A 19,609-nucleotide genomic window follows, 5' to 3' on the forward strand; every position below is an offset into this window, starting at 1 on the left:
GACCAGCTATCTGTCCAATCAGGTATCTATGTGACAGTTTATAGTTCTTGAGAGTATGGTACCTCTCATTGTATGGCACAGCGCACAGACCGACCCCACACACCGCACCTGTACTGTCTGCCGGCAGCCCTTAGAGCGCGCGCGCGATCAGAACAAACAGCGCAATCTGGCCGATCATCAGAGAGAAACAGCTCTCCTATGGACACTAAGACCACGTCCACCCCTGCCACCCCCATCCCCGTTGGGCAAAGTGTTGAAATGATCACTTGTTTGTGCTTTGTGAACGATCGCGCCTTGCGTGCGGCACCATGGCACCATTGGAGAAGCGTGATCATTAGACGGCCGATCGTCATTTCCAAAAGGCAAATATTCCCCTTCAGAGTCAGAATCGGCGAATGACATTTGCAACACATCCTCACAGTACAACTTTTTATTAGCCGTTTGGCGATTTTCTCTCACAAATCTCACAATTTACTCACACGCTATGAACTGAATTGCTTCCGCATCAATGACACGATAGCTCACTTACTCTGCTATTTCCTCAAACAATTTTGGTCTAGAATCGAAGTACTACATGTCTGCCATCTAGTGGAAGGGAATACAAATGAGCCATTACACCAGATTAGGAACTATAGCCCATTTCATGAAGTATGACGTCTTGTCGCAATTTTGCGACTTTGGCGCTTAGAGGGTTAAACAAGGACTTTTCAAACTCTGCTGCTCTGTGCTTCACGGAAAACTGGCTGAATGACGCCATCCCGGACAGCGCGATTCATCTTCTTAACTTCATGGCGGGACATGCTTCTACATCAATGAAAGGTGATGTACAGATGTAACCGTTTTAAAGAAGATGTGCTGTTCAGATCTAGAAACACTTTTCATCAACTGTAAACCTTTCTACTCGCCGCGGGAGTTCTGCTCGTTCATTCTCGTGAGTGTCTACATTCCACCGCAAGAGCAAGTGAGCTCAGCTTTACAGAAACTCGCTGATCAGAGCACAGATCACAGACACATAACAAAAACACTCGGACTCTGTTTTAATTATTCTAGGGGACTTTAATAAAGCAAATGACTGCCAAAATACAGACAGCATGTTACATGTCCCTCCAGAGACAGTAATATATTGGATCACTGTTACACAACAATAAAGGACGCATATCAATCTGTCCCACGGGCAGCTTTAGGACTCTCTGATCACTGTTTGGTTAATCTTATTCCGACCTACAGGCAGAAACGGAAGTCAGCTAAACCTGTATTAAGGACTGTAAAGAGATGGACTAATAAAACAGAGCAGGTTTTACAAGCCTGTCTTGACCTTACTGATTGGAGTGTTTTTGAAGCTGCTGCAAACAATCTGGACGAGCTCACAGAGACTGTAACATCATATATCAGTTTCTGTGAGGATATGTGCATTCCTACCAAGACTCATCTAACTTACAACAATGACAAACCATGGTTCACTGCAAAACTCAGACAGCTCCGTCAGGCCAAAGAAGATGCTTACAGGAATGGGGACACGGTCTTGTATAAACAGACCAAATACACACTGGAAAAGGAGATCAGAGTGGCAAAGAGGAATTATTCCGATAAGCTAAGGATCCAATTCTCTTCCAGTGACACGGCTTCAGTGTGGAAAGATCTGAAAGACATCACCAATTACAAGACACCATCTCCAAGCACTGGGGAGAATCAACAACTGACAGACAATCTGAATGAGTTCTACTGCAGGTTTAAAAAACACCATTCACACCTCCTGCAACCCCCCTCTCCCCACACCTGCACTGCAGATAAGAGAAGATGACGTGCGCCAGGTCTTCAAAAAGAACAAGAGAAGGAAGGCACCAGGCCCAGACGGTGTGACACCAGCCTGTCTGCAATCCTGTGCGGACCAGCTGGCCCCCATCTTCACACAGATCTTCAACAGATCACTGGAGCTGTGTGAAGTCCCTTCATGCTTCAAACGCTCCACCATCATCCCTGTCCCGAAGAAACCCAAGATAACAAGACTTAACGACTACAGACCTGTGGCTCTAACATCTGTGGTCATGAAGTCATTTGAAAAACTGTTTTTAGATTATCTGAAGGACATCACTGGACCCTTACTGGACCCCCTGCAGTTTGCCTACAAAGCAAACAGGTCTGTGGATGATGCAGTCAACATGGGGCTGCATTACATACTGCAAAACCTGGACAGACCAGGGACTTATGTGAGGATCCTGTTTGTGGATTTCAGCTCGGCCTTTAACACTATCATTCCAAACCTCCTCCTGCCCAAACTAACTCAGCTCTCCGTACCCACCTCCGTCTGTCAGTGGATCAGCAGCTTCCTGACATACAGGCAGCAGCTAGTGAGGCTGCGAAAATACACATCCAGCACCTGTACTGATCGGCACTGGAGCTCCTCAGGGCTGCTTTCTCTCCCCACTGCTCTTCTCTCTGTACACCAATGACTGCACATCTAAAGACCCCTCTGCCAAGCTCCTGAAGTTTGCAGACGACACCACACTGATCGGCCTCATCCAGGACTGTGACGAGTCTGCTTACAGACAGGAGGTTAAAGAGCTGGCTGTCTGGTGCAGTCTTAACAACCTGGAGCTCAACATGCTCAAAACTGTGGAGATGATCGTGGACTTCAGGAGAAATCCCCCTGCATTCCCCCCACTCACCATCATGAACAGCACTGTAACAACAGTGGAGTCATTCAGATTCCTGGGCAGCACCATCTCTCAGGACCTGAAGTGGGATATTCACATTGCCTCTATTGTTAAAAAGGCCCAGCAGAGGTTGTACTACCTTCGCCAGCTGAGGAAGTTCAACCTGCCACAGGAGCTGCTGAAACACTTCTACTCTGCCATCATTGAATCCTTCCTCTGCACTTCAATAACTGTCTGGTTCAGCTCAGCTATCAAATCTGACCTCAGAAGACTACGGAGGGTAGTCCGGACTGCTGAGTGAATCAATGGTACAACCCTCCCCACTCTCCAAGAACTGTACTTATCCAGAGTGAGCAAAAGGGCTGGTAAAATCACTCTGGACCCCTCACATCCAGCACACTCCCTCTTTGAACTGTTAGCGTCTGGTCGACATTACAGAGCTCTGAGAACCAGAACGACCAGACACAGGAACAGTTTCTTCCCTCAGGCAATCCACCTAATGAACATTTGATCTCTTAACAATAAACATGAAATACACAACACTATCAGACTTTTTATTTTTATTTTTTATTTAACACACATACTTATTACATTTCAAATTTGCACCTAACATACCTGTACATACTGAATTGTCTATTTTGCATATTGTCCATTTTGCATATTTGTACATTATTATTATTATTATTTTTTATTATTTTTTATTTTTTATTATTATTATTATCTGTGTCCTGTCCTGTCGCTGTCATTCTGTCGCAATGTGGAGCTACTGTCACTAAAATAAATTCCTCGTATTTGCAAACATACCTGGCAATATAGCTGATTCTGAATCAGAAAGTCAACTGTGACTGTATTATAAATCCATCATTGCAACTGTAACGGGGCTGACGAGACGTGAGACGTGCGGATCCATGTCCAAAGCTTTATTATAAAACATGGTCATACAGGCAGGGTCGGGAGACAGCAAACAGGTATGGCAGAGGCAAGACAGAGCAATCCGTGGAGCAAGCGTGGGTCGATGATCGGCGAACAGTATCCAAAGGGGCAAGGCAGAGAGATAATCCAGAAACGAAAGCAATAATCCAAACGGGGAGCAAACAGAGTCCAAACGGCAAGGCAAAGGGTTAATCCAGGAAATGCAAGACTAGGACTAGATCAATGGCTCTGTAAAGTTGCTATCGCTATGCGAGTGATAAACGCTAACAATACTCGGCAGCGAGCAAGAGTAAGTCCCAGGTTTATATGGTGTGTGTGATAGTGATTGTGAGATGATGATCAGGTGTGGGCGAGATAGTGAACAGCTGTGCATGTCGTCAGTGCAATGGATTGTGGGAAATGGAGTCCAATGAAAATAGTCACTGTGGTGAACGGGTGATCTCTAGTGGTGGTTAACCGGGAGGGCATGGACCAGATTCGTGACAGCCACCTAATAAAGCATGCAATTACCATGCAAATGTCTGACAACATACATACTTTTTCACAAGGATGTTTATAGACAAAAAATCTTACAATTTTGGCCTAGGTAATGTTAAAGCAGTGAAAATGGAGGAGGGATGTGAGCCATGTCAGAGACCAGAATATCGTAGTGATGTGGGACTGGCTTGGGCCAGTAATCAACCACCTAGTACCCACCCTAGCAACCGCATTGCACCATTCTAGAAAACACTCAGATCACATTAGGAACCACATAACAATGCCCTGGCAGTCATCCACAACACACTCGCATAGTGACGGTGACTTTTGCACTTGCAAGTACCACTCTTTGACTCTTTAGAAAAATATCTCCACAAAAATATGAAAATCTTTTGGTTCTCTTCTGCTTAGAAACAGTAGGTCAGATACAATTTTTTATTGTCTGATTTGCGCCGATTTACTGCTCTAGAGAATCATTAGTTTGCTGCCCCCACCCTGCCCTTTTATTATTTACTGATTTTGTCCTTGTAAGCCAACATTGTATAAATATCTTACATGCCTCTATAAAAGAAAAGTAATGTCAAGCTGAAAATACCTTATTTAATTTATTATAAAAAACAATGTGCAGACACATTAATGGTAATAGTAGAGTCCCTTCTAAAATATTCAGGAGTACTACTTAAACAAGTTTAAATGCACTGTTTAAGCAACAAGAAAATGTTGCTTGTGTCATTCCTGAAAATGATTTTTTTAAGGCTCTTCCATTGAAGGCTGCCTTAAAGCCTTTCATGCTAATGGTCTAAAATGCTCTATATAAAACCTAATGTCAATAATTTATGGTTTCGTTCTGGGGATTTTAATAAAAGCACGGTCTGCTGGATTGTTCCACTGACTTCACTTTAAAGTTGTAGCAACGTTTTTTGCTACAAGGAGCAAACGCCACACACTACTAACAAAAAGTAGCCAAACACACTGAATATGCTTATGGGCCAGTATATTATTTTAAATAGATAACTATCCTTTGTGTTAAGGATATAATCTGAGCCATATTTTTCTGTTGCTGTTTTTAGTTGTTCCCTAACACTGCATGATCAGAAAACACAGGAGTTCTGTTTAGCTGCCTTCTGGTTTTGATCTGAGTTATCTGTTGTTGTTGAACCAAATTTGAATTTTAATTCAGTAAATTCCTCTTCCTGTCACACGTCCTATGGGGTGTTGCCAATTCAATTGAAATTTACATTCATAAATTGAAAGCATATTCTTAAATTCCAAATTTGCCCAACACATGTGTGCGTTGTGAAAGAGTGTGTTTTTCTGTGTGTCTTTACTGAGCTTCCGCTGACACCTGCAGAGGAATCGTGCTTTTAGGGGAAGAGGAGAAAACAACCACATCTGCCCCTTTATAAATCATGCAGCGGTATTCCTCCGTGTGAGTTCTTGTGAAACGCCCCATGCTCTAAAGGGGATAATGCATCTAAAACAAGCTCCCATTGCCTGTCACTGCTGGTAGCTGTGTGTCTGAGAGCCGGGGCAACTTCTCAATCGAGACTCATTCATTTCTTTCATCTGGATCAATGTTGCGATCCTTTCATAGCAAACAATGTCCATCCTCAATTGAAAGAGGTCCCCCATGAGGTTTCGGCCTGTGTAAATGATAAAACGAGATTATTTTGAGGCACGTCCATTGATGACTAAGCCTCTGAACCGTGCTATGCTGGGCTCCAGACACTGAACTCACATGAATATGAGTCACTTTACTCGCATGTTATAAATAAATGCTCACAACGATTTGACCTTTAGATTTTCTTTCAACAGTCTCTCAACAGTTTTACACTAAGGTCTGTTTCACACTGCATGTGAAAGCAGCTCATATTTATATTTGCATCCATGGTAATAGGTTACAGTATTCACACTGCTAGCAAAGTTGTTCTGTCTACTGGGAGCGTATCTGTAAAAAAAAAAGAAAAAAAAAAAGAAAAAGTTGAGCCAATTTGAAATGTTGAAAAAACTCAAATCTGCTGAAGCTGGTTGCCTTAAAATTTTAAGTTGGCTCAAGTTTTTTTTTTTTTTTTTTTTTTTGCAGTGTAGGTGCGTGTTTTGGTGCTAGGCTTTTTCTGCTCGTTCTAAATTAAACTCGGTAGAAAATACATTTTAAACCTACTTTTCAGAACATTTGTTGCAGTGTAGCTGTGCTGAAAGCAATATAAACTACTTCAGTAAACTACTCTTCTGTTGTTTGAAGACATTTGTTGGGCTCCATGTATACATAGTGACTGCATCGTCTATTCAGTAAATCTGACAGAATCCAGCTAATTCAATTAGTTTATAGCTCCAGTTTGGGGTTTAGTGTCATTCTGTGTAGATTAATTACCATCTGGAGGTAAACGTGTTCCTCTCTTCATGTTACATATTTTCTCATAAATTACATTTTGTGACCATCAAGTTGTAATAATTCTCAATGGACAACCCTTGATTACAATGTATGGGTTTAATTAAAGAAAATGTGCAATACAGTAGCACAGAAATATTTCATTTTCTATATAGAGCAGCATGAGCCTGCTGTTGTAGATACATTGTTGTTTTCCTTATGTGTGCACTGTGAAGTAGGCCTAATTTTATATAAGTGATAAGTGATTTGGTTAAGTGATAACTTGTTTTGTTGCAGAATCTAATTAATGTGGAATTTGAAAATTATAGTAGATATATACACCACTGTTCTAACGTTTGGGGTTGGTAAAATTATTTAAAATGTATGCTCTTATGTTATTAACATTAACTTCTATTTTAATATAATTTAAAATGCAGTTTATTCCTTTGGGAAAGCTTTTTAGCAGCCATTTCTCCAGTCTTCAGTGTCACAAGATTCTAACTTCATGCAAAAACATTTTTTTTTCAAATTATTATCAGTTTTGAAAATAACTGCTTAATATTTTTGTGGAAACCATGATGCGTTTTTTCAAGATTCTTTGATTAATGGTATTTCAAAAGAACAATAGTATTTTTGTAAAAGTGCTGAAGTAATTTCTTTCAAAACAAAACAACAACACCAAAACATCTTATACTGACTACCAACTTTTGAACAATAATGTATAGTTGATAGTTGTTTCTTGTGCACAAACAACACAAAACAAGATGTATGTGGATTGTAATAGTAATGGCATCTCCATCTTTTTAATACTTTGTTTCTCTGTCTCTTTCGTCCTTCCAGCATTAGTATTTTACCTAACTGAATGATTCTCTCAACAGCACATCCAGCTCTCAGGCCTGTCTATAACTTTGAATGATCACAGGTAAAGATAGCCTTGGCCTATGGGTGTATACAAATCTGCAGAAAATAAGCTTGACACGACAGAAATAACGGAGATATACACATCTTTCAGGGATGCTCCAGCCTTTTCAAGAGTCAAGCACATGTTAGATGTGTATGAAGTATCTAAATGTGTAACTTTGCTTTAGAAAAGCCTTTCAAATCTTCTTTTTATCATTTTGAATTTTAAGTGGGCTTGACCCCCAGCAAACCTGACTTGTATTGAGATGTTGATGTGCAATTTTTTTAAACCGTTTCACTTCACTTAAAGACCTTGATGAAGTTGAAGTAGACAAAGACCCTTGTCCACATGATGTGTTCAAATTCAAATATAAGGACTAATGAAAAGGACGCCTCTCCATGTTTCCCGAGAACACCGGTTCAGAGATTATACATCCATACCCTTTGAAAACAAGAAAATGAAAAGACAGTGACAAGGGTTTTTTATGCACTTACTGTGGTGGCATTTGAGCTGGAGAGGTTCAGACAGATGAGGTGAAGAGGTGTGAGGGAAATAAATACCAGCAATTTATTGTATTACACCACACTCGATACTGAGAGACGGCCACATTGGATAGTTGTTGATAGCAAATGCCAGCTGCCTGTGGACCAAATACCACCCCTGTCACCTGAAGTTTCTCACTGATCAACATTTTGTTTTGTCCCATCACTTTAAAAGTTAAATATCACCGAATGTCACAAGGATAACCCCTCTTTGCCCATAATTTAGTGTTTCTTAACTCTCGTCTTGACATTGCCGAAAGAACCGTTTGTTCCCTCACAAAACCCAGCTAACTGGATTAATGAAGTGCCAATTTTATAGATGAATCAGGTGAGGCATTGTCAGGAACAAAACATTGTGTCACCGTAACACAAGGATGGAGTTAAGATCCACTATTTTGTCGAATAGCTCCCCTCTGGAAACATCTCACAAGCCTTTCCGCTGAGATAGAGACCATCAACATTTTCACAAGACAAATGACAGTTGTATTATATGAAAATGACTTAATATTTAAGAGTGTGTTGAACAAAGCTAGTAATACTTAACTAAATTTAATAGTTAGAAAAAGCGTAAGATCTCTTTTTAAATATTTATGATGGACAGAAGCCCTCTCAGATTGCGGAGAATCTCTTTGAGTTTAGTGCATAATGTGCTCTCTTTACAGGCCTTAACATTCCTTGATGTATCTTTTATAGATTTAAACTGCACTTTTATGTGATGTCAAACAGGGTATAATGTTTTTGTTGCATTTTTAAACAGCTCTTTAAAGGCATTCAGACTCATAAAATGAAATATCAGTATTTCTGATGTTTCACATAATGAAATATATGTTTGTTTTATTAAATCCTTTTTTAAATGGCTGCTTTGGGAGGAAACTGTTATTTGTTGCTTTGGTTTTGTTAAAAATGGTCTTGTCAGACTCACTTGTGCTTTGTAACTCAACACACTCTCAGTGTTGAGTACAGCACTTGTAAAATCATACAATTTTGTCTGATTTTACAATTACATATAATTTTGTACATTATATATCAGAACCTGTCCTGCACCCAGCAAGTGGCTGTGTAATGTAAAAGTGGTGTTGAGGGTAATACTTGTGGCTCCTAATCAGAAAACTGCTGACTAAAAGGACTGAGCCAATAAAGTGAACTGTACTGATAGGACACTAGGGATTTAAGTGTCTGATAAATTATTTATTACTTGAACACAAACATAATAAGTTACATAAGGTTGAATTCATTAAGTACATTTGAATAATGTATGGCTAAACCACTTGCCATTTTTAAGTTTCTTTTTTTTCTTGAGTAAATCATTTCCAGTTTTTTTTTTTCTTTGCAAAAAAACTTAACTGTTTCTGGTTACTCTTTATGGATCATAGCTGGTTTACATGTTTAAGAATTCTTTAAGGATTTTAAACCTTTTTTAATGCCATTTAAAATTTACATTTACATTTATGCATTTAGCAGACACTTTTATCCAAAGTGACTTACATTGCATTCAAGTTACAGTTTTTACATTTTTATCAGCTCTTGCTTTCCCTGGGAATCGAACCCATGACCTTGGCATTGCTAGCGCCATGCTCTACTGTTTGAGCTACAGGAAATACAGAAAATAGTAGTAGATAAATAATTCATAATGTGGAAACTGAGGGATAATCCACCATATAAGGGGCTGTAAATCTGCTCTGAATTCTTAAGAACAGTGTGATATAGTATATTCACTTAAGGAAATAAGACTGATCTTCTGCGTCGTTCACCCAGTTGTTGCCACTGACCTTCTTTAGATACTCTTTGGTTTCTTTAAATTGTATTATAAGGAAATCCTAAATTACACTATGTGAACAAAGAGCCTACTAAGAACAAATTGTAAAATGTAGTCTAAATGTTTTAACACATTACTATGCGGTTGCTAACATGTTCTGGATGTTGATCACATTCATCCTTCAAAGCAAACCTAAAGGTGCAGCCATGTTACCAAATTTTGGTGAAATTTAAAAATAAAATGTCTATTGCCAAAATTGCATGCTTGAAGCTCCATTCAGACAAAAGTCACTTTCAAACTTAGCAGCTTTCTGTTGGTGAATTTGCTTGACCAATCTGAACACAAACTAAATTTGCACAGGGAACTTTTTCACCTTCACGTGAAACTGTAATCAGGTGGATTCCTGTTGAAATAACTGGATTTTACCTGTGGAATTGTCTGTCATTCATGTCTATAATGCAACAGTGAAGAATTTATGCACTAAAGTTGTTTAAATCTGTCTGTATGAGCAATAAAAGCAAGTACCACTAAGTGTGATAAAAAATTTACCATTGAATCTAGTACTCAGTAGTTAAATCTCATGTTTGTATATTTGTATGTGTTCAGACCTGGTCCGCCGTTGGTGTACATTGGAAGGTGGATTTCTTAGTTACTATGAAAATGTGAAGAACGCTACACCCATAGGCCGGGTTGATGTCAGCGATGTGGTGAGCCTGGCCATCAGCAACACTGAGAACATCACCGAAACAGGGTATGTGTTCCCCCTCCCTATCTGTCTCTTTCTCTCACACCCTCTTGTTAATGAACTCATTCTTTTGTGGGTTAGAGGTTATGGAAAGTATTTTATATGTGACCCCACCTCAGAGTGTCCATACACTAACAAACACTAACAAGAAATTAGAGGAAACCGACCTCTAACCCAATTAGCCTTAAAACCCCTTTTTCTTGAATTCCTTTCCTCTCGCTAGTCTAACAAAAATATCCCCCTGTCCAAAAATGTGGGCCACAAGTCAGAGCTGTTAAAGCCATTAAGAGAGTGACCTTTCCCCCTGGATTAATCTCCAGTGTTCAGCTGTTTATTGTAAGAGCAAAAGACTAACAGAGATTAATCACCATCCTTTCTGTTTCACAGCTGTGAGCATGTGGGCATGTGTGTGTTTCAGTCACTTTGTGTGTGTGTGTGTGTTAATTGTGCTGTTTCCACACCTCCCTCAGGCCAGTGTTCACCTTTGAGATGTACCTGCGCTCTCAGAGAGTGCTGATGTTCGGAGCGGAGACCTCAGACGCACAGCAGGATTGGACACATGCCATCGCCAAGGTTACACTCACTCGAACACATAAAATAACTCTTAAAAGATTTAGCGCAACTTCAACGTTGCAGGGGATCGGCATATATGTGCGTCTGTGTTTAAATTTGAATTGCATTGTTTGCCGCACTGTGCTGTATGCATCGACTCTTGAAGGTCATTTTATTGTCTTTGTCCCTGTTGTGTCGGTGTTCGTTAGTGTTTTTCTTGTGCGAGTGGGTGTATGCTATTACTCCTTCAAACAGATCCATCTCACTTGCCTCTCATCCCTCACTCACACACATACACACTCGCACGTATTCCCATTTAAGTGAAGTGTGGAGGTGCTAGTGTCTAGGCTGAAGTGTTTGCGTAACTCTGAGAGCTCAGCTAGGGAATGTTCAGAGGGTGTTTGTGTTTGTACTTCTATCTGTATATGCCGGTTTAATGCAACTCCAGGGTTAGCTGTAGCTTCTGTTTGGCAGAAAACACTAGAAACTTCTTTGTGTGATCTGCACAAGCCCCTGACTTTTAAATGTTTTCTCTCTGCATCTCATGTAGCTCCTCTGTTTAATGTTTTTCTCTTTCGTTTCAGTGTTTTGTCCCGCCAAGGGCAGAGGCTCTGCTGAGGCAGGACAGTGAGCTTATTGGCCGACTGCACTATAAAGAGGGTCATGACCTTTATCATTGGCGAATGGGATGGTTTGCTCTGGTGGGCTCAGAACTCTGCTTCTGTTCTGGAGATGAAGATGAAGAGGAGGGAGTTCTTCAACTCAAACGCCTACAGGAGCTTAGTGAGGACAAATATGCATGCATACCAGTCGAATGAAAGATATTAACCATATTTTTCCAAACCTGTATGACTTTCTTTTTTTTGTTTAGAAAAATTACCATGGCTATTCTTTTTAATATAATGAAAATAAATGAGACTGGGACTGCCAAGCTCTAAAATGACCAAAAAAAAACAAAAAAAAAACCCTCACCATCACAAAGTATCATGAAAGTCGTCAAAAAAATCTCTTATATTTCTAGACTTTTGGACTTACTTGTTAGCTTTTTTTAATATTATTTATATTCTATGAGAATATTTATTAATATTTTGACTTAGTTTTTATATTTTATATTATCTCTTTTTTTTTTTAATTTAGTACTTTTGTATTAGTATGTATGTGTGTGTATGTGTATATGTGTGTATATATATATATATATATATATATATATATATATATATATATATATATATATATATATATATATATATATATATATATATATACATACATACATACACACGTACACACATACATGCATACATACATACATATGTGTGTGTGTTGTTTATTGTAATTGTATTGTAATTTTTATTTTGATTAGTTAGACTTTTTACAAATTGTAGTACTTCATCTTAAATGAAAATTAAATGAAAGGAATAAGCTTAATTGTTTTATATATGCGTTTTTTTATTTCAGATTTACAAATTACACATTTTTAGTTTTTTTTCATTTTTTGTTGTTAACAATAACAACACAGTTGAGGAACAGATAGAAATGTTATTTTATTAATTTTTCAGTTGAATTGAAATTCTTGTCATCTGTCCTTGCTCCTTTCAGCCTTTATGAGACTCCATTAGAGAAGCTACAATGTCTGACTTGCAAACAAACAGTTTTTATGAGTCAGACCTTGGATCAGTTCCACTTTCGATGGTTTCGTTTCTCAAGTTTAGTTTACTGATTCAGTGATCTGATTGCAGTGGTTAACAGGTCACTTGAGGAAAATGTTAGCATTAAATAATGGCTAACATAGCATTTATGATACATTCATTGTGTTATTGCATCCTTTTTGGAGCTTGAAAGCATTGGTCTCTAATGGATGTAAGTAACTGTATCCATCACATTATTCTCCCTTTGTGTTCTACAGAAGAAAGAAAGTCATTCAAGTTTGTAGTTTCTGGTGAACTAATCCTGAAATTGACCACTGAATGTGTGTTTGTATGTATGCTTTTAATTCTAGCCATTTTTTTAAAACTCATTTTATGCTCTCAGTAGGCATTTTTAGGATCATCTGTTAAAAACAAGATTGTCCATTTTGTCTATTCTTTTAATGGATTACATTAGGGATGTCTGAGGGAGTGTCAAAGTATTAGCATGACACACCTTGAGCCTCACAATCATTTTCTTGAAATCTCGTCTGAAATATTAGCCCTAGTCTTCTGTGCCTTCTCTGTCTATTGCTAGTATTTCCTCGTTGGCATTCAGTGTGCTAATGTTTGACTCTGTTCCCACGTCTCTAAAAGAGTCGTCTGGTCACACGTCTCGTCTGTCTCCAAGGGAGACCGCGGTTGCCGATGGCAATCGTATTTGGGCGGGAGGTAGTTGACATGAGCTTGGCACCAATGGACCAGATTTGCAACATTTTCAATCAATTGCGCTAGAACGAGGCGGGAAAAATCAATGAATCTCTTTTTTTTTCCTAATCCGTTCAAGGCCAAAAAAAGGATCAAATCCAGAAAGCCAACATACTCAGGGCAGGATTAAGAGGGTGATGCCTCAACAGTTCACGGAGCCTTGAAATGTAGCGTGGTACGGTAACGAAGCGTCTCCAGTGGTTTAAGATCTCTATAGCGACAGAACATATGGGCCTCAAAGGGCTGCAACTCTGTGAAATTAGATTAGGACACAGACATAGGCAGACCAGCAGTTCACAGTTTGCCCTAACTCACCCTCTTTTACTCGCTCCTGCCATAAACAGGAGAGCAATGTCAGATTCATCCATTTAGCAGTGGAAAAACTTTGTGTAGAAATTACATTTGAAAGTCATACATAATATTTTGTCTACAAATAGGCTTTTGATAGAAATTCTCAGTCTTTTGTAAGTAAATGCTTCAAAGCACCTCTGAATAGTTCCTGTATACGTACTGAATGACAGTGTGGTAATGTTATAGTATTTGTCAAATGCTTTGCTGTCCATGGTCCTGAAATGTCACGCAGGTACATGCAGGTTCTCCGATATAAGGATCCATTTGTTCTTAAAAATCTTAAAAGGTGCCTCATATACAGTGGGGTCCAAAAATCTGAGGCCACATTGAAAATCTGGGATTAAAAAAAATGATAATTTAGGGCAAATTTACACTTGGTTGGTATCAGGCTGCGACCATATCCTTATGCATTTTTTTTTTTTTTTTGTATCTTTAGATTCGGTGTGAAAATGAACACTAAGCGAACCAGGGCTAAATGTATAGTTTTAATTTTTGGTCCGGACCAAAAGAACTGTACTACAAATGTACACAAGCTTAAATTTGAAAGCCACGTTTGTGACCCTGAACCACAAAACCAGTCTTAAATTGTTGGGGTATATTTGTAGCAATTGTATGGGTCAAATTATCGATTTTTCTTTTATGCCAAAAATCATTATGACATTAAGTAAAGATCATGTTCCATGAAGATATTTTGTAAATTTCCTAGCGTAAATATATCAAAACTTTAAAGGCGATTTTCTCAATATTTAGATTTTTTGCACCTTCAGATTCCAGTTTTTCAAATAGTTGTATCTCAGCCAAATATTGTCCGATCCTAACAAACCATACATAATGGAAAGTTTCTTTATTCAGCTTTCAGATGATGTATAAATCTCAATTTCGGGAAAAATTGACCCTTATGACTGGTTTTGTGGTCCAGGGTCACATTTGAGAAATATTTCATGTTCTGCACTATTTCTAGTTAATCACAATAAACTTGTGACATTGATCATGTGACTGTGTACAGTTGGTCAGAATGAAGTTCGAGATGCTCTTTGGATCATCTCAGATCATGCTGGAGACCTTTTTTACACAAACTTATGGAGTTTATGCTGCTTGATTGCTGCTGACATTAAGGCAAAGTTAGATAAAAAATTAAGGTATTTTTGAAAGTCGTATCAATCATTTTGTTCAACAATTGTGCTATTGCAATAAAAACAATTTTCACCAGGTCTCAGACTTTTGGTCCACACTGTATGTCCATTGGGAACTTTAAGCATAATTACTTTTAAAATTGACTTCTCTTTCATCTGTCAGCATAATCTAAACCCTCACTAAATGGAAAGGAAGCTCACTGGCCACCTTTAATCTGAAGTCATTCTTCCCTTGTAGATAATTTCCATGTATGTATAAACAAAAAAGAGAGAGTTAAGAGAGTTGTTATTGGAATCTCAATGCCAGCCCCAGCACTACAAGGCTGTTTTTTTTATTCTGTTTTTTTAATTCCTTAATAAAAGTTAAGGGCGTTAATGTTTAAGGGGGGTTAAAAGGATGAAGTGAGTGGTGTTTGTTTTTATCAAACTGTGATAGTGAATGTTTGCCTCTTTTCAGTAATGGCTTTTAATAAACCTTGTGTGCCCAGTAACGCTCCTTTACTTTAAAAAAAAATAATAAAAAATTCAATAACATTGGTAAACTAAATTAGCCAACCTTGAAAATGGCTAAAGTGCAACAATTAAAGTGCTTGTTTTTAGCACTTAAGTTCCTATGTTTCGGTTGATTTGAGTTGAGTATGGAGTTTCAAAAATAATTGAACAATTTTGTTCTCACTTGACCTTGTTTTGATTTGTTTTGTTTTTTTATTACTCTGAAATGGATTAATCTCAGAATGTATGCACAAGTGATTGACTCTATGAATTTGATTAATTAATTAAACATAATACAAAGATTGATAGAGAGTTTCGGTCATTGAATATGATTTGCAATATTGGTCTTGAGGGAACGAGAGAGACAAAAGAAAGTGGGAAAATGACAGATGTGAGGAAGATTAGTTGAAGAATCAATGACTCTGAATGTGTATGTACAACTGTGCATGTGTCTAATGGGTTCAGTGAGGCAGTTTTCTCATGTACTGCAGTAGAAACTAATGGCCAGCAGCACTCAGCTTTCTGCTTCACTTACTCCAACTGGAAAGTTTACAAAACGCTAAAGCTCTCATCATTTGTTTCACTTCATGTTCCTCTGTTTTCTTTCACTCTTAATGCTTTTCATTTTAGTTCGTCTAAGAGTGCTTTTATCCTTCTGTCAAGGTAATAGTTATGGACTGCTTCAGCAAAGTTTTTCCTATATTTTTTCCTCAGCTGTTTCCACTCATACGGAAGGTGATGAGAAGATTCAGGTCTTACTCATGGTTGAGAGTGGGAGGTACGGTCCACTAGACGCCTAACACCATAATGCTACATAAACAACTGCTGATATTAAGTTTTCGTAAACCTACACTATCGTTCAAAAGTTTGGGATTTTATCTATTTATTGAAAGTAAGAAATAAATGAATTAATAGTTTCTTTTGTGTATTCAGACATTACATTTATCTAAAGTGACAGTAATGTTAACCACCATGCTGTCATAGCTCCTCTTTTTGTGAATTATATTTTAATTTGTAAATGTGTATGTGCTTTTCTTTTTTTAAAATACAGAACTGTGTACATGCATGGCATAAACAAGCAGGACTTTGCACTGTGGCATTCTTCCATCCAGTTGGCAGCTGGGACGGACGGTATGGCTCTTGGCAACCAGCAGATGAATAAAAATGATGTTCCTATCATTGTGGATAGCTGCATTGCTTTTGTCACCCAATATGGTAAGTTTTTTTATATTCCTATGAGATTTAAACATTTATATTTCATTGTGAAGTATTTAATGTATCTAATTGTTTTTTATTATTTAATTTTTTTTCAATTATATCATAAAGGACACTATAAAGTTATCTCACAAAGCTCTTACCTTTGACTTTTCCTGCAGGTTTGTGTTATGAGGGAATCTACCAGAAGAACGGTGACCCGGGCCGTGTGGCCCAGCTCCTGCAGGATTTTACCAAGAACGCTCGGGTTGTTAAGCTACGGGCTCAAGACCACCGGCTAGAGGACGTCACAGACACACTCAAGAGCTTCCTGGCTCACAGTGAAGATGCTCTATTGGCTAAAGAGCTGTACCCTTTTTGGATCTCTGCCCTTGGTTAGTGCTGCCAACCACTTAATCTGTTCCTGTGAATGAACATTAATTTGTGTTCAATTATAGATCAAACTACTCTAAAGTCCAGTCGGTTGTTATTAAAAGTGCATTCAGTAGTTCTTTACCTAGTGTTTGCATTGACATTCTTTTTTTTTTCTTTTTTTTTTTTCACTGGCATTCTTTATGTACTTGGTTAAGTACAGGTACCACAGCAGTGTTAGATGCCACACTGCCCTCTGTCGATGTGGATCAGTATGGTCTTTATTTTTTGTCTTGTCTTTCTTCTGGCTTCAGCTCTTTTCTGCTACATCAGCTGTAGAGGTACTGATTCTCCCATTGTTTTCACTGGTAAAGCATGATAAAAGCACATAAGTGTGTTCCATTGTCTGATTTTTACTCTTCACATCACAAAACGATATTAGCGTATCCACTGAGGCATCAGCCAATGAGCACATGGATTCTCTTCGTCATTTTATGATGGCAAAATACATTGAGTGGGATGACCCGCATCGTATATAATTAAAACACTTTTTATGGAAAATTAGTATGGGTGCAGTCTTCATCTCGTGTGAGTATAAACCAGCACCAAACTACTGAATGCACTTTTAAGGGGCTTGGTCAAGGAGTTTTACAGCGTTTGTTATTTGTGTAAAATGCAAACAGAACTTTATGTGGATGCACATTTACATTTCTACTTTAAATAGTGTTTATTGTCCATAAATGCAGATGAACAGGATGAGAAGGTCAGAGTGCAAAAATATTCATCCTACATTCAAAGTTTACCCAAAGTCAACAGGTCAACACTTGGTGCTCTACTGCAGCATTTGTACAGGTAATTGACTCTTTTACAACAACAACAACAACGACACTCTGCAATAACATCCTCTGAAGCCAGTAACATTTCCAGTTGGTATTGTGTTGATGTTTGAAGTCTGTTTAAATAGCTCACAGTAAACATGGCCACTCCAAACCCTCACTGGGTATGTTAGATTGCTCGAAATATTCTTGTAATGATTGTAATTGTTTGAAGAAGGCTTAATTGGCCCTTTTGGCATGTTTGGAGTCTAGCCTAACATTTCCCCCATGATGTACAATAATCGTTTTGCTGTGTTCAGGTCTGCACAGCATTTGCACCTGCCTACTTTCTTTTGTTGCTTATATGTGACCCTGGACCGCAAAACCAGTCTTAAGTGTAAATTTTTTCGAAATTGAGATTTTTACATCATCTGAAAGCTGAATAAATAAACTTTCCATTGATTGTATGGTTTGTTAGGATCAGACAATATTCGGCCGAGATACAACTATTTGAAAATCTGAGGGTGCAAAAAAATCTACATATTGAGAAATTCACCTTTAAAGTTGTCCAAATGAAGTTCTTAGCAATGCATATTACTAATATTACTAAGTTTTGATATATTTACAGTAAGACATTTACAAAATATCTTTATGGAACATTATCTTTACTTAATATCCTAATGATTTTTGGCATAAAAGAAAACCCATATTATGTATTTTTGGTTATTGCTACAAATATAGCCCAGCGACTGGTTTTGTGGTCCAGGGTCACATATGTGCTTTTATTTAAAACTACTCACTTCCTGTCATAGATTTCTTCATAAAACTGCCTTAAAGTTCTGTAAACAATAACACAGTGCCAACAAAAACTTTTTGGTTTTTCCAATATGATAAATGCTGTATTTACTGTTCTAAAATTGGCATTAGTAAGAATTTTTTAAAGCTTGGACATAATACTTCAATAACTACTTTGAGAAGGCAGTAAAGGCTTTTGCATTAAAAAATCTATTTCAAATAAATACTGTTCTTTTGACAATTCTATTCCTCATGATTTAGCATTGATAATTATAACAAAATTTTAATTCACAACAGTTCAAATTCAAACAGTTATATTGATTTCTGAAGGATCACATGGTTCTGAAGAATGGAGGAATGGCTTATAAATTCAGATTTGCATCACAGGAATAAATGACATTTTTAAACAAAAATAGAAAACCGGTATGTTCAGTTTTAATAGTATTTCACAATACAACGTTTTTACTAACTTGATGAGCATAAGAGACCTTTCAAAATCAAACAAAAAAATCCTACAGACAGCAAACTTTTCAACAGCAGTGTGATTGAATAAATAAAATAATACATAAGGCAATCTATGTAAATTTTACAAATTAATTTAGGCATAATAAAATAGTTATACTGCTATACTACTTTAGCTTAAGCTTGCATGCAAGAATTGCAACAGTTTTACACATTACACATTACACACAGAATTCAGAAGTGTATATATTTGTATGGATGGTTTGTGTTTACTCATCTATGATTTATGTAGGTATTTTTCCAGAAGTATTGACATATTTATGCACATATTTTACATCTGCACAGGATCCAGAGGTGCTCTCATATCAACCAGATGAACACGCAGAATCTGGCATGTGTTTTCTCCTCGTGCCTGTTTCAGACGGAAGGACACACAGCTCAGGAGACCCACGTGGTGGAAGACCTCATCAACAATTACATCCAGCTCTTCTCTGTGAGTTCTCCGTGTGTCCTCTCTCACAATTCAGACCTAATTGATCTCTGTCACTTGAGTGCCAAGGGCCTGCTTAAACGTGAGACCGCTCCAATATTCACTCCCCTCATATTCACGGTTTGAGAGCCAAAAGACATTTCACAGTGCTGTTTTCACAGGTGTGTGGGGTTAATTAATAATT

The 19,609-nt window shown here is 37.9% G+C and overlaps 1 protein-coding gene across 1 annotated transcript in view; it reads left to right on the plus strand.

Annotated features, from left to right (window-relative positions):
- The window catches only part of LOC306874057 (arf-GAP with Rho-GAP domain, ANK repeat and PH domain-containing protein 2-like), a 95,261-nt gene that overhangs the window by 54,246 nt on the left and 21,406 nt on the right, over positions 1–19,609 (plus strand). Inside the window, exons 16-23 of the mRNA XM_079423778.1 lie at positions 10,238–10,382; positions 10,847–10,949; positions 11,513–11,711; positions 16,012–16,075; positions 16,349–16,512; positions 16,674–16,886; positions 17,610–17,715; positions 19,281–19,428. Of these exons, the coding sequence (XP_079279904.1) occupies positions 10,238–10,382; positions 10,847–10,949; positions 11,513–11,711; positions 16,012–16,075; positions 16,349–16,512; positions 16,674–16,886; positions 17,610–17,715; positions 19,281–19,428 (1,142 nt within the window). The remainder of the gene's footprint in view (positions 1–10,237; positions 10,383–10,846; positions 10,950–11,512; positions 11,712–16,011; positions 16,076–16,348; positions 16,513–16,673; positions 16,887–17,609; positions 17,716–19,280; positions 19,429–19,609) is intronic.

Source organism: Barbus barbus (assembly GCF_936440315.1).
Source record: "Barbus barbus genome assembly, chromosome: 1".
In the NCBI taxonomy this organism is placed as follows: Eukaryota; Metazoa; Chordata; class Actinopteri; order Cypriniformes; family Cyprinidae; genus Barbus; species Barbus barbus.